The sequence below is a fragment of the Puntigrus tetrazona genome, chromosome 23 (assembly GCF_018831695.1).
Source record: "Puntigrus tetrazona isolate hp1 chromosome 23, ASM1883169v1, whole genome shotgun sequence".
Lineage (NCBI taxonomy): Eukaryota > Metazoa > Chordata > Actinopteri > Cypriniformes > Cyprinidae > Puntigrus > Puntigrus tetrazona.
In genome coordinates, this window is record NC_056721.1 from 3,867,029 (window position 1) to 3,894,854 (window position 27,826).

Below are 27,826 nucleotides of genomic sequence, written 5' to 3' on the forward strand. Positions count from 1 at the left end.
TGGAGAACGCAAAATATCCCGTTTGGGAGAAGAACGTTTCGGTTTACGCACGTAACCATGGTTCCTGGAGAAGGGGGCCCTTGGGGACACTGTTGGGGTTTGTTTTTTTTGGCATGACCAAAAGCGCCTTCTATTGGACGTTGAGTTCCCATTCGAAAGTGATCGGTAAGAGAATGAGTTTAAAGGCTCACTCCACTTCAGAATTAACATTTTTACCCTCATGTCGTTCTAAACCCTCAAAAGAATAGTTTGTCTTCGGATCGCAATTGAAGATATTTAGGATGAAAACCGGGAGGTTTGTGACTGTCCCATTGACCGCCGGGTAATAAACACTGTCCAGGTCCAGAAAAGTATGACAGACGTCTGAATAGTCCATCTGTCTTCAGTGCTTCAACCGTAAGCTACGAGAAGAAAACAAAAATAACAACTGTATTTAAAAATTTATTTTTTAATTTCCATACAAAAACTATTCTCGTAGCTTCATAATAGATAAGACTATTCACTTTTCTGGACCTTGACGGTCAAGGGGTCAGTCAAAAGCCTCCTGGTTTTCATCCTAAATACCTTCAACCGTGATCCGAAGACGAACAAAGCTTTTTGGTTTGGAGTGATCTGGGGCAAAACTTTCACTCTGTGGTGGACTAACGGAGTGTTTATCTTTGAGAGAACGCAAAGTTCACTCAGTACAGCGCTGAAAAACAGATCATCCTTCTAACGCGGAGCCCAGTGTTTCTCAGGAGAACCAAAGGTTTGATAACTAGGCTTTATACAGGCCTACGTGTGAATGAATTAATGAATGTACATCCAGTCAGTTTTCTTCCATCACTATGTACCAATAAATATATAAATCCAAATTTTATGAACATGCTTGTTATTTAAAAAAGATGGATGGATGGATGGATGGACGGATAGATAGATAGATGCTTGTGAATTACAATTGCTATCTATTAAACTGGGTTGCTAGGGAACCCCAGGTAATTGACATGTTTGAAAGTGAATGTGGTCCTGTGATTGGTCCTCGGCAGACACATCAAGTGGGCGTGTCCTTAGGTGCGGTTCTCGCTGAAGATCACGCAGACTCTCAGTACACACGCAGTGTCGTGGGGCTTGGCCGTAGGTGCGAGCTGAACCACCGAGAGCAGCGATGACCGCCGAGCCGATTCGCTCGGCTCTGGGCACCGACTCGATGGAGGACACCTCTCTGGTGCTGCCCTCCGACAAACACCAGCGGACGGGGAAGCAGCGCGTCCTGGAGCAGGTGAACACCATAAAGAGAAGCAAGTCGAAGATGGTCAAGAACGACTCCGTTCCGACTCCAACGAGTAAGTGCGCGCTCTGCAATGCCAGCGAGCGACAGATAAATCTTTACAAGTATAACCTTCGCTAGCCAGGACTGCAAGCTCGTTTGGCTGCGTGAGACTTTTTTTTTCAAGTTCGAGCAGGTCTTTGCGGCAAAGCTGCACTCATTTGTAATCAATATCTCAAACACAAGAGTTTTTGACAGGGGTGTGTCTCAAAACTAGAACTAGAACTAGAAACCTACCTACACTGCATTTTTTCTGTGCTGCTATACAGTATTTGAACTCATACTGCATGCATCCCAAACACATGCAGTCACTTTCCGTGAAGTCAATGAATATCAGGTCACTGTTTCATAACAAACCACTGTAAACATAATCATATCACGCACCGTGGGATATAGTTTAGCTGTGTTTTGAAATCATCATGATTTATTAATGTTCAATTTGGCTGGAAGCAAGTATAAACAGCAGTCTGCTGTGTGGCAATATTGTACAATGCAGTTGTGTATAATAATAATAATAATAATAATTTTCAATAAACTGTTGGGACTTGTTTAGTAATTATTTAAGCATTTACGCCTTCGGGCATGCAATAGCGTTTTTATCTCTGGTAAACCTTTAGTATGAGTTGTAAACACTTGATAAGTACTCAAAGGTCAGCGATATTGAATTTTCGACAGGCATTATTCATGGGAACCCGCGCCACATAAATATGACGGCGATAACTGCAACAAAACAAACCTTGCCCGGGGAAAAAGAAGTACGCTTTAGCATACTTACACAAAGGGTACTTGTTTATGTTTAAAAGAATAGAGCCTTCATCATTTTTGACCTGAATGCAATGTTTGAAAACGCTTCATTGCATGTTATTTATTGAGCAATTGCATAAAAATGACATCCATACGTAATTTCATAATTCTATCTATTGTCTTTAAAATATAAAGTGTTGCTGAATGTACAGAAAAGTGTGTACGATCGTTTAGAATATACTTTAACGCCAAATGAGGTAATATATTTAATGTATTTCTAATTACACATTTGCAATGAAGTTGATTGTTGGTTCATTTAAAATATATGACTTGAGTCTGATGTGAAATAACACAATAATCAAGTATTGTGACGCGTTAATCAAAATAGGTTTGAAAAGACTATTGAAACATAATTAAAAATGTACTTCAAAGTTAAAATAGTTCTTTGTATTTACAATGAACCGTTCTGGGAATCTAAGCCGCCGTCATAACACTATTACAGTTAATCTGTGAATATACAGGCGAGTTACGTTTCATATCTCAAGGGATATTATTAAGAGAATAATAATAGAGAGAGAATAATGTGTCTATTAGCATGTACATGCAGCATACTGTATGTGTAATTATTATACAATAATTGTTTTTTGCAAACAAGTGAGACATTTAGATAGCGCTGCATGATTAATCAAAATAAAAACAAATTGAAATATGGCCTAATGTAGTAGTAATAATAATTTTTATTTTTATAGTTATATTTATATATAATTACAAAATTCCGGGGCACAGACTGGGAGATCTAAAACATCTGAAAATACTTTTCTGTTTAAATAATTGTTGCACTTCGTGCTGAACTATGTGAACATTGACTGAAGCTTTCATGTTTAGTCATCGTGTCCAGTCACTAGTATCTGTCTAATTATGTCTTTTGTACATTTGCACTTTCTTCAGCTCCGGCGTCGGCGACCGAATACAGCGAGCCTAAATTCCAGTTCTCACCTACAAAACTGAACGACACGCTCTTCAAATTCAGCGGCTCCAACGTGACGAGCAGCCGCAGCGCGGTAAAGTTTCTACACTGTGTACTGTACTGCTTGACTGCACTGATTTATGATCAATGTGTCGAGTCTCGTGTCACGACAGACACGCTGTGCACGACTCGCGTTATAGTTAGACATCCACCAAATGACTCGGTTTACTTCAGAGTGTTACTAAAATGGAGAAAAAAGACTTTTTTTGTTAGATGGACATTTTAGTAATTGATTGAATTGAACTTTATATCCATCCGAAAATGAAGGTTTTTGTTTACACAGTATATGAGCATATGTACTGTGTATATTTATTATGTATGTATATATAAATACACACACATGCATTTGTAAAGTTGATATAAATTATATCATTATAAACAATATAAATATATAAACGTGTATGTATGTATGTATGTATGTGTATATATATATATATATATATATATATATATATATATATATATATATATATATATATATATATATATATATATATATATATATAGTTGGTGTCTGTTGTGAAGAAGGCGGCTGTGGAGCAGTTTTGCTCGTTTCGTTCCCTGTGTGTATATTCACAAACCAAGAGTATTTTGTTTATGCAAAAACATTGCAGCGTGAAAGCTAAGAATGCGCCCTGTCTCTGTGTTCAGCGTGTGTTCTGGAGACGCTGCCCAAGAAAGGAGCGGGCTTGTTTTATTACGCTATATCGAACGGCAACATCCAAAGATATGTTTACTAGATACTAGATAAATTGTGCCACTGAGCCATTTGTTAGGAGATTATACTGTGTTGTAGTTTAACTTTGATCGGACCAGCTTTTCTCTCCTGATAAGATTGAATGAATACGTTTGTGTTGAAAGATGAAGGACAGGAAGGTTTTGTGCAGTTATATGTTTCAATGCGTCTTAACTTCAACTTTCTTTGATGTAGACAATGTGTCTCAAAAATGTATAATTAGCTAAAGATGTACGTTTAGGCCATTTAAGATGTAGATGAGTGTATTTCTTCATCAAAACGGATATGGAGAAAAGCATTACGTCACTTGCTCATCGATGGATGCTCTGCAGTGAATGGGTGCCGTCAGAACGAGCGTCCAAACAGCTGATAAATACATCAAAATAATATACAAGTAATTCCCAATAAGACATTAACCGCTGGACTGGAGCGATGGGGGTTACTTGTATATTATTTTGATGTATTTATCAGCTGTTTGGACGCTCGTTCTGACGGCACCCATTCACTGCAGAAGATGCATTGCTACTTTATAATGCCCTACTTGTTTTATCTAGATCTGCTTGCAGTGCTGTAGCAGTTTTATTTCATTCTTGACACAGTTCTCACAGTCTCTCAGTTTCAGGACAATGCTGCCTAGTGATCAACGTATCATAAATCGGAGGGTTAAAGTTAATTATTTACAGTAAAGGGTTGTGAATGGTTAGTTGCTAAAAGATCACACCTCATCACCAGAATCTGACAGGGATACAATAGATCGGGTGCATGATCATATGATCAATAAATGATTGATTTTATGTTACTTAAATCAGTCGGAGCCGGCTGTGTGAGTTCAGTAGTACGGTCCATGCCAAATAAAGTAATGCCATTCAGAAATTGTAACAAAAATAAAAAAATAAAAGCAAAAAAAATGTTCCCTCTCTTTTAGTTTATCTTGACGTAAGTACTAAAATAACTAAAAATAAAATAAATATTTATAAAAATTCTAACGACAAAAAACGATTTAAATAACAAAAACATGACAAAATTTTAAATCAAAATGAAAACAGAAAATATAATTAAGTTAACGAGTAGTATCTCAGCCATACCAAAATAACTTGGCTACATGAACAGTATTTACATGTTTGGATGGAAAATATAAAATATGTGAAATAATGCAGCCAGATATATTGTAGGCGAGCATAAATAGCAAAGGTGCGTTTTTTTTTTTTTTCTCTTTTTGCTTTCTTTTTATACAGCACACTATTTGTGAATTAACTAAAGCGTAAGAGTGGCTTTGTAAGATTTACTTACCTCATACTTTTAAACCGAGAGTATTTTTCATCAAACCGATTGCCTTTTAGCGGTATACTAACTCCCAGTCCGTGCAAGCCTTTTCCTGTGCCTCAGGTTTTCTTCCTTTCTCTGCATCTTGATCATTTTTTGTAACGGAAGAGCCACTGTGCCCCTGAGACCTGAGAAACTGCATCTGCCTCATAAACAGTCAGAAGTGGCTTTAAATCAGTGCTTCTAGTGGTTTGTTATCAGTATTAGCATTAGCATTAGCAAGTAAACTGACTCTTAGGTTCCCGTTGGACTAAACAGGCCTAGCTGCTCGTTATCTGAACATCTCTCGAATTTGAGAGTTCATGCTCTCAGCAAACCATCATTTACAGTACATATTGTAATCGCTATAGGCCGTGTTTGTCCTCATTTCAACCCAACCCCTATTTAATCTAAGTTGGATCGTGAGTTCATCGTGTTCGTGGGTTTTTGTTTTGTTTTTTGGATTTGGAGTATGTCACACAACCTGTCCATGTTGGTTTTCATCTGGCTGCTTTTACCAACAGATGAACCAAAGTACTGTAGCGTTCAGCTGATCTCAAGAAATGTCCGCTCCTCCCTGTGACGAGTCTTTCTTGCCCCCGCTCTGCATGACTGTGGTAGAGGAATACGCCAAGCTCTGTCATTACCATTACCGCAGAAAATCATTTAGATCGTCGCGCAAAATTAAAAGGGAAAGAAAATGCAGTCAGCAGCGCCGCAAAGAATAGATAACGCAACCCAACTGTCAAAACGTTTAATGCACTATGCATGTTATCCTAGAGAACGTCGTAGTTTTACCATTGAAGCAGAACCAAAACGTCAGAAAATAAGGAGTTTAATTATTACCGGAGCGTCTGTTTACACACATAGCCATCCTTTACACACATTTAAGTGCAAATAGCCTGCCTTTTTGGCAGAGGGTATTTACACTAACTCCGCCCACCAACGTGTGATTGGGTTAGTCAACATTACAAAAGAGCACTTCATCTTCGTACTCCTTCTCACACGGGTTCCGATCCATCTTTTGGCAAACGTTTCAAATTTCAAATCACGCCAGAAAAGCGTTTATTTTTAATAAATATGAAGGAAATAATCGGTTGTTTTGGTTAGGTTAGGTGAAGGGTGGCGTTCATTCAGTAATTTAAATTAAAATTGACATTTACACTAAATAAGATATTATTGCGTGCTGTTTTATGATGTGTTACAGTATTGTACTTTCACTTGGTGTGAGTGGCATCCATCACTATTTTTACTTGGTGTAAATAGTATCTGTCGTTAAGAAGATGAGGGTAAATAGCATCTAATTGCTACTTAGACTTAGTGCAAGTAGCTGCTGCCTTTAATTAAAGGGGTGGTTGGTTGCAGCTCCACATTTTTAACATTAGCGAGCGTAATGTTGCTGTTTGAGCATAAACCATATCTTCGGTGTTGCAATGCTGAAAGTTCAATGTCTTTTAAAAGCATGTCTAATGACTACAAAAATGGCCCGCAGGGACTACAACTAATTACTAAGAGTTATGTCGTCAAAATTAGGAGTGCACAAAAAAAAATCTATTCATATGTGAATCATGATTCTGTCTCCTAACCGTTCTAATGGATTGACAAAAAAATTTCAAAGCGGCGGTTCTCAATTCGTTGTGGAAACTAAGAGTCCATTCATAATTATTTGCCAAGTTCATAATCATTCATGCAATGGTGTATGCATATAAATACTGCTAATAAATATTACTTATTCACGAGTCATCTTCCTCCATTAGCGCTTTATTCATGGTGACTTTTTCATCTGCCCAGACCGGTCGCAGCTTGTCTGTGCGCAACATGGTGAGAAGACAGACCCAGAACAGCCAGTGGGAGTCGCAGATGACCTGGAAAACACAGTCTCAGTCCAACGGGATGAGACGCGGTGACAGCGACCCGACCTTGAACAAGGCAGGCGGCACGGTTACCAAGCAGCCCAAGATGAGGTCTTACACTGTGCGAAGTAACCGAGCGTCTGGACAATCCATGAGACTCCTAGAGAATAATCTGCATGCCAGCACCATCCAGTCACGGGCCGCAAGCGCCAGACCTTCCCTCAACCAATCACAGACCATCACAAAAGTCACCTCCACCAAGAACAGATCGGAAGCGCTGGGGTGAGTGTGCTTTACCTACGTCATGTGCCAACGGTAGTATGTCGAATCAAATTAAGAGTCTTCACTGAAACTTTGACGGGTTTTTATTCATTTTAGAGATGCTTTGCATCTACATGCTAGTGTGCTTTTAAATAAAGGACTAAAATACACACTTCACGCTTTGTCTTCCGTTTTTGATGTAGTTTGTCAAAGCTGTATTTGCGTCTGTTACTTGTTTCTTAGTGCGAGTGGTGCCGAGGGCTCTTTTTCTAACATCACTATGGAGAAGGCCGTGGAGTATCTGTCGCAGGCGGACGTCAATCTTCAGCTGACCGGAGCTTCATTCATACAGCACCACACCTTCACCGAAGACAGCGCCAAACAAGAGGTCAGCGAGTTAAACCGGCCTTCTGCCGCATTGGGTGATTCGAGAAAGAGTCATGTCAAAAAAAAAAACATTGATTGTTTTGATACCTGTCCATCCATCCAAGCCAAGTATGTCTTTATTAAAATGGATTCGCTCAAACTGGCATGCATCCAAAAGCTAGTTTGTGATGTAATATTTGCCTGCCAATGTATTTTTATTATTAACGCAGCTTCGTGCTTCACTTGTGTCATAATACTGACATTAAAATGTTTCAGACGGGTAACTGTGTTTTGGCGATGGTTTTGAAAGCGGATCACTTTCACGCATGCGCCGTGCTACATGTTTAGGATACTTGCATTTTAAATCCCGCTAATGTAAATCGCAAGCGTCGCTATGCAAAATAAAACGGCGAGTGCCGTGAAACGCTTTAAAGCGGTCTCTGAAACGGCACAAAGTAGGTTATTTTGATCCCCTGCGAAAGTACAGCGCGCTCTCTTCGTTTTATTAAACGTGCTGCATGTAGGATTTCGACTGTATTAAAGCATAAAAATACTGTGTTTGCAGATATTTAAGAAACACGCTAAGCTAACGTAATTGCTACAGTCAGTTGTTCTCCAGTCTGTTTTGGTTTGTGAAACCCGCCCGCTGTCAAGCGCGTTTCAGAACCTCGGGTTGCCAGTTGGTAAAAATGGAACGCGTTTCATTCCAGTCATGGAGGCTGGAAAACGAAAGGGGTCTGAGCTGGAATCTGGCAACCTGCGCGTGAGGAAACTGAGTAAGGAGGGCCGGGTGGAAAAAAAAAACAAAAACATCTCTAATATTTTGAATTTGAACCGCAATACCTAGTTCAACCACTCGGTGTCAATCCTACATACAGCACCTTCAAATGATCATAATCGCATACAGGCCTGTTAATTTTGTGAATATGATTGAAAATATACGTAACTTATCTATCTGTCCTAGGATTTTTTTGTAAGCTAACTGAATGCTGCACATCTACTGTATCATTCAAAGGTTTGGCGTTTGGGTGGGATTCCTGCTCTTATTCAGCTGCTGAAAAGCGACAATCTACAGCTTCAGCAGGCCGCTGCCGCTACGCTGCGCAACTTAGTCTTCAAAGACAACAATAACAAGCTTGAAGTGGAACGCTGTGAAGGAATAGAAGCCGTCCTGACCTTGTTCAGAAACACCACCGTCATAGAAACACAGAAACAGCTCACTGGTAAGACACGCCACTCGCATTCGGCTCGTTTCAGCGCGCATTGATCTCATAGCATTGTATGGGAATGGTTGCCTTCGTAGCTGAAATGAAAGCAACATGAGTTGGCTTTGTGTTCGATATTATCGATGTGTTTATCGAAAGCTAGTTATAAATAAAATCCAATATGAGGTATGTAGTGTGTCCCTTTGGTGTCTGTCGAGGTCTGTTGTGGAATCTGTCCTCGGCTGATGAGCTGAAGCCCGAGCTGATCAAGACCGCCCTGCCGCTGCTCACAGAAAGTGTCGTGGTGCCTTACAACTTCTGGACTAACAAACACATCGACTCCGAGGTCTTCTACAACACCACTGGCTGTTTAAGGTGCGTTACAGAAACTGGCAGAGTGACTCCTGAACAGATGAGGAGTAAAATACCGTACCCGAGATACTTGTTGGTTTCACTTGAAGTCGTAGTTCATCCAAAAATGTTTCAATCGAAGTCATAGTTCATCCAAAATTTAGGCACCCTTATAATCATTGCATACCAGCTGTGTGTTTTTTTTCATGGAACACACACACAAAAAAATTTTTGCACTGTAAAAGTTACAATCAGTACTATATTTCAAGTCGTATGGCAGCTCGTATCGTTCCACAGAAAGATGCACACTATCGAATGACTTGAGGGTGAGTGAATAACTCTCACGTTGTCACATTCACAACCATATACCTTATTGTTTACTTGGCATCCAAATCAGACCACATTTTCCACATTCACTTTCTTGCTCGGTGGCCTGTTACGTCGGTAGCGCTGTTTTTACGTTCAGTGGGCTGTGTTTGGCAAGAACGAGGGAAATCCAGTCAGGCAATGAGTAGGAGCATCAAACTACCTGAGCGACGCTTCATAATTCGTCCGTGCTCTTCATCGGTCATGTTGTCTCATGCAAGCTTTCCAGCGTTGCATAATTAATTGCCTAACTTGTTTGTTACCGAGGCAGATCACAAGATGTTCGACGGGCTTGTATCGGACGGGAAGAAGACCGTAGCACCACAGACTGGCACGTGTTGTGCAAAATCAGTGTCTGTTTTAATGTTTCTCTCGCAGGAACCTCAGCTGTGCTAGTGATCAGGAGAGGATACTGATGAGGAGCTGCCCGGGACTCATCGACTCTCTCGTGACTTACGTTCAGAATCAACTGGATAGCGGCGATCAGGATGACAAGGTCCGCCGGAACGCTTTACATTGCCAAAAACGTAATGTAAGAAGCTGGAAGTGACTTGGTCTGTCTGTTTTGTTTCAGTCGGTGGAAAACTGCGTCTGCATCCTTCATAACTTGAGTTACCAGCTGGAGAAAGAGGCTCCGGATCACTTCTCACAGTTCGCCGTTCCTGACGAGAAACCGAACGAGAACAATAACAAAAAGAGCCTCTTCAGCCCCAAGAGCACCAAGACACAAAAGGTACGAGCTGTCCCTGATGAAAATGACTAGCGTGCAGGATGTTTTTGGTGCTCCAGATGCTGACTCGACTTAAAAGATTAGCTAACCCAAAAATAAAACTCTCTTTATTATATTCCAAACATGCATATGGCTTTCTGTGGAGCACACAATGAGAAATATTGCGCTCCTGGAGCTTCGGAAAATGACTTTTGAAAAGTTGTAAAGAAAAAATTAAATGCCGTTTAATGCTCTAAAACACTGATAATAATTCAAAACGTTTATCTTGCAAAAAATCCGCATTTTAGAATGATTTGAGGAAATTATGCTAAAAAAAAATAATAGGAATAAATTTATATTTTAAAATGTATTTAAATAAAAAAAAAATATATATATATTATTTCTACTAATTCATTACTACTTTTTTTTTACTACGTTATTTATTTTAATATTATTTCAAAGTTTTATAGTATAGTACATTTTAAATTAAAATAAACGTTTTTTTTTACTGTTTTTGTATTTTCATCAAACAAATGCGGCTTGATGAACATAAGAGACTTGTTTCAAAAGCATAAAATATTACTCGCCCCAAATTTAAAAGCAGACAAACAAAAAAAAAAGCAAAGCCACACGTTTTTATAAAGACATGAATGTGAACAAATGACAAAATCTTCAGTTCTGAAGCGAAATCATTTGCATGCACCCACCAGCAATGGACCGACATGGAAATATATATCATTAGTAATAAATCCGGTCCATTCATATCAACCACACATCACAGTTCACACAGCAGTTTCGAGTTGGCCGAGTGTTTAAAAGCCGTCTTCATTGAATGCACAGTGCTTTTCGTTTCCAGGACTTCATCTTCCCAGCCATGGACAAGGAGGATCCTGAAGGAGTGGCGTGGTTGTACAACCAGAAGTCTCTGCAGATGTACCTGTCTCTGCTGGCCTGCGGTCAGAAGGAGGCCACTCTGGAGGCGTGCTGCGGAGCCCTGCAGAACCTGACCGCTTCAAAGAGCCCCGTACGTACGCTTACAGGAAAACTCGCACGCGAACTTAAGGGAAAGCTGTTCAGCCTTGTATTTTGACCTCTGCGCAGTTGTCCACTCTGATGAGCCAAAGCATCATACAGAAGCGGGGAGGCCTGTCTGCCATTTCACACCTGCTGAAAGCTAAAAACCCGAGCCTGCAGAAGACCGCCATGTCCCTAGTGGGCAACATGTCCCGGGTGACTTCTCTGAGGGGGGATATAGGTAAGTATCTGCACAAGCACAGGAACGGACGAGAAAATGTCCTTGCCGTGAGCCTCGGCAAACCAGATTATCAGCAGACACCTTAGAGGCAGTGAAAATAACAGAAACTCCCACCCAGTTAGTTACCTAAAACAGGTCATGTTCGTGTTTTATTGCTCAATATATTCCTAATTTTCTGCTTATTAATAGTTGGTTGTTACGTTTAGGTATTTGGTAGAATTTGGGATGTGCAATAAAGTCATGAAGAGTAAGGCATTAATATGTGCTTAACTAGTACTAATAGATGCCTAATATTCTAACAATATGCATTTTTGTCCATTACGTATACAATAAATATACGTTATATTAATGTAAAGGAAATTCTCTAAAATATGTCATGTATACAATTAATTTAAATCATGGTCAGTTGACCGGAATGCATGTAATGTAAATGTTTATTTATTTGTTTGCTAAAGGAATATGCAATTATTGAATATTTAGGACAGTCAACTAAAACATACGTCATGAAAGCGTAATATATTTTTGGGTTTTTGTAGCTTTTATTTACTTAAAGATGCATCAAGCGTGTTATTATTCGTATTTTATATGTATGCTTTAATATTTATAATTTTTTACATTAAACAAAAAAATTTTATTTGTTGTATACAATATTATTCAGTCGTTTTAAAATGTATTAAATGATCATATCACGTATGCAGTAGTAATTGTGTATGCAAGAAAAACGTATTAATATTGAGTCTAGTACCTCATGTGTTCCTCCTCCAGTGGAAAAAACATGCTGGTGAAAAAACCTTATTGTCCAGAGTCACTGTACTTGCATCAGTTCGTTGATCCCTGACGTCCGCCATGTTTTTGTCAACCACAGCCCAGAAAATTCTTCCCGACGTCAGTACTGTTCTGTCGGCTGTGACGCCGAACATGGCCGGCTCGGACAGCAGCCTTGCTACAGCGTGCCGCGTGATGAACACACTCATGCTGGCAGATCCGGTCACCGGCAAGAAAGTGATCAACGCCACGCTCGTCGACTCTCTAATCATGCTGAGCAAAAATGTGTAAGTATTTCTAAAGGGGAAAGAATCACGTACCGGAGGGACTCTGTAAGAACTGGATGCGCATGTTTCACAGATCATTCGATTCGGCCAGAAAAGCTGCCGGAGTTCTTCTCTACAGTATGTGGGGACAAAAAGACATCCAGAGCGTGCTGAAAAAGGTAAGACTGTCAAACTCAAACTTACTAAACCATCAGGTCTTTTAATGCTTCAAAAAATGTTCAGAAAAACAATGAAAGAAAATTAAGGGCATTTATGAATGCATGTATATATTCATTTTATTTATTTATTTATTTCCTGTTAATCTGATCCAAGATTTCATGCATTGCATTGTAGTTATTTTTATTATACTTCGTCCAAAAAATCTGATATTTATATTAATTCTATTAATAATATTAATAAATGTAGAATTTATATTAATGAAAATAAATAAATCGTATTGTAAAGTTATAAAAAATTTTTTTGAAAATGTTGAATTTATGCTTTGCAGGAAAACGATTCTCAGTACTTTTGAATTACATAACTGTATTTATTTATTTTTTTTTAATACGCATCTCACAAATACAAGCACGTTTCTTCACTGGAACTGCATCGTCAGGATAAAACGGCATACCTTGGAAACGGTTAATCACATGATGCTGGTACTGATTTCAGAGGAAGAGTGAAGTGTATTTTAGCAAATAGTTCCTCGTTGTGGAAGGATATATGATGGGAGGGCAAAGAAAAAGGAAGCAGCATCTGGTTGTAAAAGAAGGCAGGCGCACATGTGGCGCTTTTTCTTGGATATGTTTTTCCTGCTTTTGAGGTAAAAGAAAATCCCCAGGCTGTGATCAATCTTTCTGTCTGTATGCTGGATAACACATCAAATAAAACTCTCACTTGCATGAATAGTCTTCACACACACACACACACACACATTTCCAGGCCCTGACATGTACTCCACCCAACCCTGGAAGAGGTTCAGCGGGATAAGAGAGGAATCCAGGGGGACGAGTTCTTTCTCTCTGCTTGTTCAAAAGGGCATGGGTGGAGCAAGCACCTTTCACACAGCACAGTCTGACACACACACACACACACACACACACACACACACACACACACACACACACACACACACACACACACACACACACATACAGTACACCACACGAACTAATTATAACCAACACTGTGTATATTGGCATTTCAGCAGACTTAAGATCTTCAGGCTTACTTCGCTATGAAGCTATCTGTTCCATGTTAATCAGAGTTTATTTTTAAACAGCCGTGAGAAGTCATTTTATCATTTGTTTGTTCAGTAGCACGAGGTTGTGTCCGAATGAAGACGCGCATCGAAGAAAGGCGTAGAACTCCTTACTTTTTTCTAACTCGCTTTATTGAATATGCATTTTAGTTTCTCTGAGTTCCCTTTAGGATGCGAAAGCTATGGGAGTAGAGTATTTAATTGAATCACGCAACGCTCGACGAATTACTGGCATTAGCACCATTATTTAAAGCCCGAGAAAAGACACGACTGAAGTGTTTTGCGCTTGAAATGTCTGCTAGGAGAAGCCACCACAGAACGAAGAAGAAGAAGAAGAAGTCATTATCCAAACATTATCTGAAACACCAGCTCATGTCATTTTTAACTTGAGTTACAGAGCGCCTCAGTCGATCAGTAATGAAGCGTTCAGACAGCCGTGTGCAAACACAAACCTTTCCAAAGGACCACGCCGCTCCATTTACAGTTTTGAACTGTTATTCATTTGCAGCAAGGGCTGAACAAGGACATGTTTATAAATGACGTCACCGCTACGGCGTACAAGACGGCCACTAACCTGAACGGACACTGAGACGCGTGCAAGTGAGTGGAAAGACGCATTGGTTTTGTTGTTTTTTTGTATTTTAGCTTGGATTCTCATTTCGATATTTTGTTTTGCAGGGTTTCTGAACTCAGCACGGGTCGCGTGGATGCTTTTATGATATTTTAATGGGATGTTTTTGATTTTAGAGCTTGGCATCCGCTAATGTAAAAAAATCAAGTGATCGATGACTCTGGTAAAATCCGTCTTTCTCCAGGTTTAACGTCTGATGTACCTGTTTGATGCCTGATGCTCTATCATGGGAAAGGTTTTCTACACAAACTTGCACTACTGGTCCTGCGGAGTCTTATTTCCACTCTTCTTCTGCTGCTTTCCTTCCCCTGTCCTCCTGTGCGGTGTATTCAAACATATCAGTCCTATCGGGGATCGTAATGAGGCCTGAATGTTTGTCGGTTTCTAAACACGCTTTATTTCTTCATGTCCACTTAAGTTGTTCTGAGCTCGCGTTATTAATGACAACCAGAAAACGCACTAAAAACCTTCATATAAGTTGTATTAATGTTGAAAAAATGTTAATACTAATGTAAAATGGTATACACAATTCTTAGGCATCAAAGTGTACATTTTAACAAGATTGCGCAAAAAGTAAGATTATGATATTGTTGATTTGATTTGAAAAAAAAAAAAAAAAAAAGATTTATTAGTTTTAATTGAACTTAGCATTGGCAGTTCTGGATCTCATCGTCTTCAACCTAAGTGAACCTTAAACTTTGAAGTACTCGTGGCAATATCTGTCGTTTCTGTTTTACATCGTTAGCCACACATAATTCTACTGTAAATACATTATATGAAAAGGACTATGCAGTCGAGTGGCATGCAGCTTTAGATGTGGCTCATGTTCGTTTTTGACAGCGTAAAGATGTCTTTGGTTTTTTGGGTACGGTTGTGTTTGAGGCAGAGCTGGACGCATTCACATGGATGAAAAACAAAATTACATTTTTGTTCGTCAACAGGCTGCTTAGAGCAGTAAATGAAAAGTGAATTAATTTCCAGATATACAGTAATATATTTTGATTGACCTTTTTTCTTTCTTTTTAACCAAACTTGCCTTTTTGTGTGCTGTTTGCTGAATGTCTGTGATTATTATATTTTGTGAATATTATTCTTATTGGACGTTTGTTCTGCTGGAGTGTGTTTGAAATGCTTGTGGGAGATCTTTTTTCTTTTTTTTTTCTTTTTTTTTCATTTTATTAATGTTTTCAGAAAAGCTAAATGGATACAGACAAGCGGAACATTTACATACTAAAAGTGATAATATTTTTGTATTAAAAAAAAATGTTGCTGTGTACAATTACATTTAGCATCTGCAAGACCAATAATGTGCTTTTTTTTTAATCTTGCGTAGGAATGCATTTTTAAAATAAATGTGCAATTCAAGAAGAAATGCTTTATTGTTTGCTGCTTTTATGCTTGTACGTGTTTTACGTGTGTTGCTTTTTTTAAACAGTGCATGTTGCGCATAAATGCATTGAATCAATTAACCCTCTCATCCAGTTTTTACCTCAAATCAATCATCGTAAGAAATATGGCTGGTTGGCTGACAAGACTTCCTTTTTGTGATTTTGAAGTCAAAATACAGTTAAACCTCAAACATATGTCTTCACTGCACAGAGAGATTATGGAATGTAATGTTCCCCTCAGAAAGCAGACATTTATTTATCACTTCTCAAGAATTAATTGATCTGCTCGTTTTATGTTTACCCAAGATCTCCACCCTACCCTAGAAACGGTGGGCGACGAGCCAGCAGACGCTTTTATGAGTCACACACATACCACAGCGCAATTATAAAGTTCCTTCATTCCTGTCACAATGTATGAGAGCTTAAACTACGAAAAAAAAGAGAAGTGCATTAAAGTGTTCTGCTCGCGATTACTGGGACCATTGCTTTCTGGAAATATTGTGATGGAGTGTAGTGAGTGGCTATTGTTTTAGCGGATTTGCATTGATTCTGGCTCCATATGTAGATGTAACGGCCCACTTTTTTACCCTTCAATCAACTGCTGATTGATAAAATCAAGTCCTGTTTCTCTCAGACACGTATTAAAGTCAGCGTTGAGGTTTAGGCCTACACTTTTGGAAAGGACGAAATCGTTCTGTAGAGTTGGGGGTGGCAGGGAAGACAAGTCACTTAGTTTTCAACTTATATTTTAAAATGTCAATTATTCCTGTAATGCAAAGCTGAATTTTCACCATTTAGTCCATCAGAAATCAGGCAATATGATCAGTTTTGAAAACTGTTGAAAATATCGGTATAGGCCTTATATCGAGATTATTATATCAAAAAACCCCACCAGAAATCTTTTGTAACATTATAAATGTCTTTTACTGTCACTTTTGGATCAACTGAGCGCATTATTGCTAAATAAAACGATTGGTTCTGTACAGAAGTTAGTAACTTTAATTGTTATGCTTAATTTTCAGTTGTTCAGACACAATCTACAGTGTTTCTTCAGTGAGGACTAACTAAAAGCAACAGAATATGTAAAGCGAAAAACAGAGAAACAACACTCTTGGACAATCTCTTCATGATCTCTGTGGGTTTGTGAGGGGTCCAGTTTGTCTCTGAGCACAGCTTTCACTTCCTGAGGCCTCTCTTGGTTCTCTTTGACCTGTAGGACGAAAAAACAATAGCCAGGAGCCTTTAACAGCTGTAAACCATCATTTGTTTTTATGTCGAATTCAGTACAGACCTCGGCGCTAACGTAAACTGGCTAAAAATGCAAAGTTGCTAAAACGCTAAGCAAACAATATAGTCCTCTAATAAGCACAAAACGCATAAAAATTAGATGAACAGTCCATTTTTCATCAGAAGGGACTGCTTTCATTCAGCCTAGCCATTTTTTCCTCTGAGGAGCACAAGTTTGGCGCTAATATGCATGTATGAAATGTGCTCCCTTTTTCCTTAAGAGTCGTGTATCGTGCAGTATATAAAGAGATAAAGACTGTACTCATAATATATAATGTAAAACGTGTGTGTGTATATATATATATATATATATATATATATATATATATATATATATATATATATATATATATATATATATATATATATATTTGTGTGTGTGTGTATTTGAAGAAGCGCGCCATGTTGACCGGACGTCACCGGCGGGGTTCCTCGCGCTCTCCGAGTCAAACACGAGGGAAAAAAAAACATGGAAAGACGGAGAAAACCCCGACAAACGACACCGAAGTTGCTTCTGTTTGTAATCAGACAGGTAAGAGAAACAGCTACTATGTGCTGCTCTCTAAAACGCGCTAATGTGAGTAATTCACATAAGCAACACCATTACGGTAAAGCTAACGCTAGCTAAACAAACAAACTACTAAATGTACTTTTACGTTTGACCAAAAAGTTATGAAGATATCTATCTGTATATATATATATATATATATATATATATATATATATATATATATATATATATATATATATATATATATATATGTGTGTGTGTGTGTGCGCACCGCTGTCTTAAACAGTGTCTATTCAGGCAGCTCCCTATGTTTTGGAGCAGATCTGCTGACTTGGCAGCAGATTGCTATCATCTGACAGGACTCACTCTGACATGAGTTCATAAAGACTTGTGTGTCTGTGTACTGTGTGCCTCAGGCAGGAGTGGGTGAGTCAGTTTGGTTTGAATGAGAAGGCCCTCCGGCGAGTAAAGCAGGGGGGAAAAAAGCAATATACCAAACCTTGAGAGAATATCGCAGGCATGCGTTAAAACTAAAATAATGGCAGAACCAGTTGAGTGGACAGTTTGTTTGACTTGATGAGTAGATGCACGGTAATAGACCTCAACGTTTAGTAACGAAATTTAAGTATTTTGGGGGCCTTGATAATATTAAACATTGCATTGAATATATAGCTAACATTTGTTATAATTTGTACAGGAAATGATGTCGTCAAGGCAACTAGAAATTGCGTGTGTGCTGCATATCCGATATTTTAAGTCTTATTGAGCTCATTGTGGATGCCGAAAATGATTGCATGTACGCATGCCATACGACGGGGAAATTTAGCAGTGATTTGTGTATTTTCTTTTTTTGTCGAACTTTGTCATACAAAGCACTTTGCGTGAATTCATACGAAAACGCCACCTCGTGAAATAGCTTTCTTGGACAGACGCCGATGGACTCACGTTTTCTGGTGATCACTGACTCTGTTCCTCAGGACGTTGATCTGCAGAAAGATGAGAGCGACGAGTTATTTGTGCAAACTCTGAACTATACTTTCATTTTGCTTCCAGATCCAGCAGTACGATAGATTTAAGCGAATAAGAACGCTTTTCATTTGAGTAGTTGGCGTGTAATGGTATTCAAGTCGTACTGCTGTGATACTGTAAACTTCACAATATTATTTACTGCTTTTAGCCTGCGGTGCTGACAAAAGCAGCTCCAACTGACTGTCGCTTAACACTAACCGACTAGCCAGAAGATAATATTACATTCACATAACCATATAAATTCTAAACGGGGTCATTTCTGTGGGTTCTAGTAAATCTCTTGAGCTCACCTCATATTTCTGATGGGTAAACTGGTACTGTAACTCGAACTTCTCTGCTTCTAGTTCACACATCCAGCTCCACAGTTCTTTTGCTTTCTCCCTGGTTAAACAAAAAAATAGAAAGTAGCTTTTTTTTTTACATTAGATGAAATCTGTATTTGTACCGAATTGCAGAGGTGTACTAATTACTTGGTTGAAGAATTAGTTTATAGTGGTTATCAATGTTATATATAATTTTCGTATTGCTGTCACTGCTCTGCTCTGTGAGCTTAAGTACGGTTATCAAAGGGATTATTCATCTAATTACCATTCTGTCAATTACTCACCATCGTGTCACTCAAAAACTCGTTTTTTCTCCATACAATGAAAGTCAATGGTAACCCATTGCCAACATTCTAAAATATCATAAAATTCTAAATATCGTCTTTTGTTCTGCATAGAATGACAGCCATACGGTTTTAAATTAACATATGAACGAATAAAACGGCAGAATCTTTTTAACTGTGGTAAAATTGTATTGTCTGACCCGTGGCATATTAATTATTTACATTCGTGAAGTAACTCTACGAACCTGAGCACCGAGTCGTTGGCATTGTCGATGTCCAGAGGTTTGCGCCGATCACCTAGAATCTTCTTCTTCTTCTCTCTCTCAGTCTGTTTCTTTCCGCTCCGTCTCTCTATCTGTAAAACGGCATCGTAGAGAACGGTACCGAGAAGGAAAACACCGATAAGGGAGCTTCGATATTGGTGATGTATTTTCTGTCGACCCATTTCAAAGCGGCAGCACATTTTAAAACGCGACTCTAATTTATTATTGCCATTTAAAATATTGGCAATCTTAAAAGCAGTTGTGTTGCTTAACACGTGTGTGTGTGTGTGTGTGTGTGTGTGTGTGACTCTGGAACACAAAACCGCTCATAAGTAGCAAAAAGCCAAAAATTACGATTTTTTTAAAATTTCCTACCATAAAGACATTAAAAGTTGCATTGCTGAAGACTTCTTTTGGACAACTTTAAATGAATGGACGGTTATCTCAGCATTGTTTTTTTGTATCCTCAGAAACCCTTGCTTTGGGAAGATATAGTGCTTTATAGTTTATATAAGAAGGGAGGAAAAATCCACGTCTGGTATTCAACCTCCTTCTGATCTTTCTGAACTCAAACACGTGTACGTCTCATCTCTCCGCTCTGACCTTCTGCATGTAGCCGCCGAAGTGCAGGCTGGTGAGCGTCTTTTTCTTCTTGGCGTCGTCCTCCGCTCTCTTTTTGGCTTCCTCTTCCTCCTTGCGAGCTCTTTCGTCCTGAACACGTGAGAAAACAGGAAAGGATTGGCGGAGCTAGCACCAGTTTGTGTCTTTCGGGTGAGCTGATGGAAAGGTTCGGGTCACCTCCAGACGCTTCTGTCGCTCCCTCTCTCTCTCGCTGCGGATCCTCTGCTGCTCTGCTCGCTCGGAGCGCCGTTTCTCCTGCGGAGTCACTCACGTTATTGAGGATCACTCAACAAGAGCTCACGGGGATGAGAGAGCTGAGTGATTCAACGCTCATTCACGCTTGACCGCTAATAGGTTTTTTTTTCCACTTGGGTAAGAATACATTTACGTTTATTAGCTTTAGATAGCAATAATAGGACTTACAATCCTTTCTTTTAGACTGATGAGTTCCTCCTCCTCCTTCTTGCGGCTTTCAAAGTGAGCCTCGATCAGCGTCTGGAGCTCATTCAGGTCCTTCTCCATACGCTTGCGGTGGATGTCCTGGGAACAGTTAAAGACAAAATCCAATGAAATCAAAAGCTCATGTTTCAGTAACTGGCATCAGAAATTTCCGGGTCGAGTGAAACAAAAGATTTTGATGCCTTTGTCAAATTGTTGGTTTCTACACGTTCTAATGCACATTTTTGTTTGTTGAGATGTATCAAAATATCCGTTTATATAAATAGTACGTACATTTACTTGGAAAAAAAACAACAACTATAAAACTATAATACAAATAAAATAAAAACTTGTGACTATAAATACCAGTATTGATGTGCAAAAAAAAATGGATTTTGGCATATAGATGCTACGTGGGGTGGGATTAGGGTTTTGGGGAATATGCTTAATGTATGTACGCAAAAACTTCATATCATAATTTTTTATCGTGATGCATGCAAAAACTTGTATGTGTCATATATATATATATATATATATATATATACGCCAAAGTCCATGAGTTTTTGGTTTAATAATTGCATATTATTAATACACATTTTTCTAAATGTGAGACTCGACTTGCAAAATAGAGAAAAAATGTATCTGACTTTGGGTCAAAATGAATACTCCAGATAACTGTAATACTGTAGTAATTATAAACGTATACATATAGTTTTAATGTATTGAAAGTTAAAATATTTGAAATTATAAAGTATTTTTTAAATATTACACTTTTGTATTATTTTATATTTTATATAGTATTTAATATTTCATCCTAGGCCATTTAAAAGTTTGGGCTAAGAGTTTTTTTATTATTATTATTATTATTATTATTACTGGAAGGAATTAATATTTGTCTATTAATATATGATGCACTCAATTTAATGAAATTGATTAATGCTTGACCCATCATAACCAAAATAGTTTCATGTCTTTGGTCATCTTACTCACATCGAAATCAACTCTTTCTCCATCTGGAATCTTTGGGGGAACCAGGTTTGGCAACATAAAAGGTCTGGAAAATACACATTTTTATTTCAGACAAAATTTTGAAACAAAGTATGGCTGTTCTTTAAAAGCAAGAAACCAATCAACTGTTATATATATATATAATACAAACTTACTTTAGGAATTTGGGTTTTGCCTCTTCTAAAGAATAAAAACAAACAACAGAAGTTATTCCAAATGATTGAATGACTGTTTTACTTTTAAAACTATAACTTGTCGCATATATCAATGGGGCATGTCTGATTATATACACAGAAGCCTAATTACAATACGTCTCTTGTTTTGTGCTCTCATGGCAGTTATTGCACAATAGCTTGATCGGAAAGCTGCTGTTAAATCCGTGAACTAAATTACAACCAAAATCGTATTTTTTATGGAATGGATGTTATCATAAGAGGATTTGGGATGATCTAATGCTTCGAAGAGACAGTTATTCAGAAGGGTGTGTGTCATAACGCAGGTTTCTACACGTTTCAAACAATTAGTCGAGAGCTGTAAATCTCAGCTTTCCTGTCTGTAGCCAGTGCAAATAGAGCAAATACCTCCTCCGTCCTCTGTCTCTTCTTCACCGTCTGAAAGCAGGGAAGGAAAGGAGGTTACGAGTGGGTAATCTGGATCACTGACAGTACCACAGAGAACAAAGAGACTAAATTAGAAACTGATAATGGAAGAATGGTGGAAAAATGACCGTCACATACCAAACACTCCTCACTTGGACTATTCATAGAGCAGAATATTTGATTCATCCCATGTGCGTGTCACGAGTTCAATTAAACGATTACAAGACAGATGTACACAAATAAAAGGACAACTAATATGTAACTATATATAACGTGTGTGTGTGTGTGTGTGTATATATATTATATGAAACTTTAATTAAGCAGTTTTTGTTCTTCTATAGAAAACAATTTTTTTTTGAAAAGTACTGAACATTCTCTCCCTTTTTATCTATTGGCCTTTGTCAGATTTTTCTAAAGCTTTTGACTTTTAAACAGTGTTTTATTTGTAAATCACATAATTTTGATCTTTATCAATGCAATTTGGATAAAAAAATATAAATGTGTAGTATAAACTTCAATGTGGCTCTGTGGCTTTAGCGCCGTCTGTAAAAAGTCCTTCTACATATGCGGAAGGTATTTCTGTCTCATTTTCATAAGCCAGTTGACAGACGATACGACTGAAAATGAAAAACAAACACCCAATTCCAACAGCTGTCTTCTTTTCAAATTTATATAGGGTTAAAAATCGACTTGTTTTTAATAGTTTTTTAAAAGCTGTAATGGAGTAAACAACTAAATGGCTAAATGGATCAAATTATTATTTCCTTTTTAAATGACTTCACTTAATGCAATTGAATGCCAATTTTGAATTCAATTGGGGCACTAAACTTTTAATTTTTAATATTTTTTCCGTTTATTTTTCAATGCAAATATTTTAGTTTTCAAGTCAGGGAATTTCCCATAATTTTACTTTTAAATTACTATTACATTCTCGATGATCTCCTTGCATTTATTTTTCTTTATTTGTTTCTGCCCAGCATCTTTTTGAGTAGATCTGTCCGTTTGTGATGTAGATCTGGAGGGGTTTGAGGGTCTCACCGTGTTCCTGAGTGGTCTCTTCCTCTCCTCCTGCTTCTTCCTCGTGAGCCTCTGAACATGGAGAAAGTTAAAGGACTGGTATAGTTAGCTCGCGTTACCGTCAACTATGATTCATCGTTTCCCTTCATTAGGTATCAAATTACAAATAATGAGTTTAGTCATTCCATCCATTCGAGAGTGTCAAAAACTCAAAACCTAATAGATGTTTGTGTGAAAGATGTAAGTTAATTCCTGAGGGCAAAGAAGCCGTATACCAGCCTGGGCACGATGGGTACTGGTGGCAGGCTTGTTAGATTAAAGCATACCTCAGATCTCTCACATGATTACACACTTACACACACACACATTTCTACCCAGACACACAACTGTTGTCTATCGTATAAATGTGTCGGCATGTCTGGAGTCAGACCACCATGAGAAATATTATAATACAGATGAGTTCGTTCCTTTCCTCAAGTCTCATATTACTAAATGTGGATCACTGCTGTATTGTTCATTTTTACATTGTGACTTTATGAGTGAGTCATTTGAAGAATAGAGAGAGCTTTGGTGATCACAGCAAATAATTGCTATAATGCTATAGTGTGAGACATTAAATGAAGAAATATAATTTATTTCTTAATTTTGTAAAATTGTGGCCATATGTCGCCTATGGAGCAGCATTTTTTTAAATGCGTGAATGAATCATTGAATTACTCACTTGACCATTTTGTCATTCTGAGCGCTATGCGTCAGATTTTGCTGTGGTGGATGTTATGTTTTTTGACAGAGCCAAAAATGAAAGTGGTAGTAATGTGTGTAAAAATGAAAGGTGCATCAACGTTAGCGTAATTTCTAAAGGTCCAATGCCCATTGGCAATACTGTATCGACATGAAGCACAGCTCTTTGGTCATTGTGGAAAATTTGCATCACCAGCCTAAACATGATTATTTTTTTGATCATTTTGGCAAAATCAAGCCATTTCAATAGCAGTCCACACTTTTTTCGTGGGGCACAAAATTTACGCAAAACCCACTGGAAAAGGCATAGACATGCAACTCTGGTCTTTGTAGACTTGACTCCAAAATGTTTGGATGCAGTTTTCATATTCGTCATTCTTCAATAGAAAAAGAAAGTGGAAATATTGGGTCCATCCAATCCCAAGATAGTACAGAGCGGAAAGTGAGTTCCACCTCCTTATCAAGGAGCTGTGGGATTATCCCAGCCAGGCAATTTAAAGTTTACTGCAGGATGTCGGTGGTTCAGTTTAATGCTTTGCTAGCTCTACTGCAGCCACATATTAAAAAGACCACCGGTGTCCATGAACTCAGTGTGCAAAGACTTAATGTGCAGGTGAAAACTCAAAATGTTTGCTATGGATGCAAAACAAACACACACAGAAAATCGGGCATGATCCAAAAGACTGCTTGATCTAGAAAGCATCTGTTGTGTACAAACAAATCTCAGACGTCTTTAAGATGTCAGATTTACATACAATCATTAAAGACATCTAATGAATGTCTATTTGACATCCGCTAAGAAACGTACTGCATCTCCGTGGTGTGTGTGTGTGCTATCAAGGCGGTTTGCAGAGATATCCCAACTCTCAACTCATTTACTGCAAGCTGAGCTTCATACTTTCACTCTAGATGATGGACATCTTGGGTCCACAAAATCCTGCCTTTTTGATTATTATAACTGTTAAGATGCAGCCACATTTCCTGTGGCTCAGAGACATTAACAGGCCAAATCCAGACATTCCAACAAGACCAAGCGTGATTGGGAGCTTCAAGTAGGGATAAAAGAGTATTTTTTTCAGTTTCATATCGGCCGTCTGCATTTGCCGCATTGACCTGCTTGGTTTAAAAGTAACTTCTATGTGAGCTGTGCTTCATTCATTGCTGCTTTTGCATACAATAGCCTTTAATCTATTTTTACCCGAAGACGTTTCTCCACAATTTGGCAACACCTACTGTGCCAGCAACCTTTAAAGGAATAGTTCACCCAAGATTTCATATCCTCACCCAATTTCAAGTTTCATTTTTGGGTGAACTATATTCTTTTAAGCAGGCTTATTACAGTTTGTTATACCTTAGTATATCAGCGCTGTTGCTTATTTATATGCCGTACACCTTACATACCGTATACCGTTTTCATGTACCATGTTATTACTCACAGAACACCATGGTACATTTCCAGATACTTGATGTTAGTGAATGGCACTTGTCTTGTCTCAGATAAGCAGTAGCTACCTTCTTCACGCTGCTCCTCCTCCAGCTCCTCCTCACGCTCCTCCTCCTGCTCCTCCTCTTGCACCTCTAAGCCACACCATGCAGGTTAGGTCAGTAGACAAACACAAACACATCACAAAAAAACGGACGTTAGGAGATCTGTCGACGCTGAAACACAGCAGTGGGTTAGCGATGATACGCAAACGCTTCAGGACTTCCTGCTCCACTTATTCCATGCGTGTCACCTTTCTGGCGTGTTTTGCTGAAAGCTGACAAGCAGAGCGAACGAAACCTCCGCAACTCAGCTTTCACGCTCATAAATCTACACGACGGCTCGCCTTGTCTTTCAACCGCAAATTTTTGTTTTAATCTGAGAATGCGTAAAAACCCGAGCAGCCGCTAGCTTTTGAAGGTTTTATTATAGCATTATTATCTCGTCTCGGATATCAGCGTAACGACACAACGCTTTTAACAACCCTGCGTGTCTTTAACACAAGCCACAATGTAATGGGTGGCTAAATTATGTAGCTGCAAGGCCGCTATTTAAGACCTACATTATAACAGAAACGGTATTTTCTCATTTACAGTGGAAGTAATATTAAAGACTTAAATAAAGACTTACCCTCCTGCTCCCTGGAGAACAAGACAGAACAGTGCTGTTATTTCCATTCTTCTCATAACTCAAGTAACAGCTGCCTGAACTCTCACATTAAACATGCTCATCAGATAAGATGCTATTTTAAATGACCAATAGCCCTGGCGACTGTATTATACAGTATTATTATTTAAACAACATAATATTACTAGACAATAAATATTGTGAGTGTATTTGCCAATGATGGATGGATGATAATCGAGATATGAACTGATACACTTACTCGTACTCCTCCACTTCTTCGTTGTCTGACATTTTTATTCTGTAATAACATTTTAATTAACGATCAGTATCATAAGTGACCGATTTTTCTGTACATAATGGATAACGCACAATACTCTTACCTGATGTACCAGCAGAGATGCTTGAAGAAAGGCTGACGTCCGAGAGGCCAGCTCCGGCTCTCCTCTTGAGTCTTATATGATCGGGGGGGCTGGGGCTGTTTCTGGGGGGTCAGGCATCTCACTGGGTTTATTTTTAAACTCCGAGATAAGTGGAGAACAGTGTCGCTAGCGCTCCCTAAAAGGCCGCCGGCATTGTTATGGTGAAGAGAATGGCGATGGCTAATGTCCATATCGACACGAGTCTCTTAGAGGTGTCCTCTGATAACACCAGGGACCGGTCTGAATGACTTCATGGCATTGTGCTTACCATTCCACATCTCACTCGCCGCATTCAGATCAACCCTGGAGTGTGTTTCCATGACCGAGCCACGCTGGAAGGTTTAAAACACTTTCAAGGGTTAATTTGACAGCACTGTGTGTGTGTGTGTGTGTGTGTGTGTGTGTGCATAGTGCTGTCATATGATTGTATCCAAAATAAAAAAAAATTGTGTACATAATATATGCGTGTATACTGTGTATTTATGTGTGTGTGTGTGTATATATACACAAACGCATGCAGTATATACATTTATATACTTATGTTATATAGAATTATTTTTAATATATAAACATAAAATGTTTTCTTAAATATGTTCATTAAATATAATAATATATAATGGATATACATGTAAATATACCCTGTAAACTTGCATATATTATGTAAACCAAAACTTTTATTTTGAATGCGATTAATTGTTTGACTAATATTGGCACCTTTGGTAAATCTGAGCAAAGGCGGCTGTGAAAATACGTCTGCATTGTTTATCCTATTGATCTTTCGTTTGAAAAATTCTAAAATTCACGTGGACTCTATCAAATACCAACAGATGAAAAAATAATAAGTGTCTGTTAGAAATCTTATAATGGGCCACAGTTGAGTTTTCCATTTGGACCATAATCCAAAACATCAAAACCACACAAAAATGGTTTACTGAGCACAAAATGAAGTTTTTGTCATGGCTCTTCTGACCTGAACCCTGTAGAAAATGAGTGAGGTGAACTAAAGAGGAGAAGCACCATCATGGAGCTGGTGTTCTGAGGGATCTTCATGAAGGACCGGTCTCTGCTCTCCAAGCTCCTCAGGCTTTACACGAGACAACTCAGAGCTGTTATGTTGGAAAAAGAAATAATTGGGTGCCAATTTTTTGTTATCAATATATTTATTTTAGTCCATCATGTAAGCATTATTATATAACATTAAAAATATTTATTCTGATGCATCACCAAACATGAGACGACGTAGTATTCATTGTTTTTTTTATTCATTCATTTTAAAATGTTTACTAGGAATGCTAATTATTAGCATGTCATTGCTGAAAACACGAGATAACATAATCACTGCTAATTACCAATAATTCTTATATAATTAGCATTGCTGGTAGTA

At 38.3% G+C, this 27,826-nt stretch overlaps 2 protein-coding genes across 3 annotated transcripts; one reads left to right on the plus strand and one right to left on the minus strand.

Annotated features, from left to right (window-relative positions):
• Positions 1 to 1,073: 1,073 nt before the first annotated feature.
• LOC122328889 (plakophilin-1) lies at positions 1,074 to 15,776 on the plus strand. The gene is made up of 14 exons (XM_043224944.1): positions 1,074 to 1,322; positions 2,999 to 3,111; positions 6,907 to 7,250; positions 7,473 to 7,617; positions 8,611 to 8,818; positions 9,019 to 9,175; positions 9,896 to 10,013; positions 10,092 to 10,250; positions 11,083 to 11,250; positions 11,328 to 11,481; positions 12,347 to 12,533; positions 12,607 to 12,691; positions 14,282 to 14,373; positions 14,452 to 15,776. The coding sequence occupies exons 1-13, from the start codon at positions 1,145 to 1,147 to the stop codon at positions 14,360 to 14,362; spliced, it is 2,097 nt and encodes a 698-aa protein (XP_043080879.1). The 5' UTR covers positions 1,074 to 1,144; the 3' UTR covers positions 14,363 to 14,373; positions 14,452 to 15,776.
• Positions 14,992 to 26,648, minus strand: tnnt2a (troponin T type 2a (cardiac)). Of its 2 annotated transcripts, XM_043224946.1 has the most exons (15): positions 26,404 to 26,648; positions 26,283 to 26,321; positions 26,027 to 26,037; positions 25,426 to 25,491; positions 23,194 to 23,244; positions 22,138 to 22,167; positions 21,712 to 21,736; positions 21,539 to 21,602; positions 20,534 to 20,650; positions 20,288 to 20,365; positions 20,093 to 20,200; positions 19,472 to 19,581; positions 18,910 to 19,000; positions 18,536 to 18,576; positions 14,992 to 17,002 (listed from the first exon to the last, which is right to left on the minus strand). In XM_043224946.1, the coding sequence occupies exons 1-15, from the start codon at positions 26,631 to 26,633 to the stop codon at positions 16,969 to 16,971; spliced, it is 1,095 nt and encodes a 364-aa protein (XP_043080881.1). In that variant the 5' UTR covers positions 26,634 to 26,648; the 3' UTR covers positions 14,992 to 16,968. The 2 variants fall into 2 exon arrangements, with proteins under 2 accessions (XP_043080881.1, XP_043080882.1); XM_043224947.1 differs by lacking the exon at positions 25,426 to 25,491.
• Between the last annotated feature and the right edge of the window lie 1,178 nt (positions 26,649 to 27,826).

Bases quoted from the DNA above. Each gene is read 5' to 3' on its own strand.
- LOC122328889 (XM_043224944.1), top strand. From the start codon at position 1,145: ATGACCGCCGAGCCGATTCGCTCGGCTCTGGGCACCGACTCGATGGAG. The intron at 11,482-12,346 runs GTAAGTATCTGC...TGTCAACCACAG, and splicing joins TTCTCTGAGGGGGGATATAG to CCCAGAAAATTCTTCCCGAC. The intron at 12,692-14,281 runs GTAAGACTGTCA...ATTCATTTGCAG, and splicing joins TCCAGAGCGTGCTGAAAAAG to CAAGGGCTGAACAAGGACAT.
- tnnt2a (XM_043224946.1), bottom strand. From the start codon at position 26,633: ATGGACATTAGCCATCGCCATTCTCTTCACCATAACAATGCCGGCGGC. The intron at 19,582-20,092 runs GTCAGAGCGGAG...GCCGTTTTACAG, and splicing joins TCGGCGGCTACATGCAGAAG to ATAGAGAGACGGAGCGGAAA. The intron at 19,001-19,471 runs GTTCGTAGAGTT...TTGTTTAACCAG, and splicing joins GCCAACGACTCGGTGCTCAG to GGAGAAAGCAAAAGAACTGT.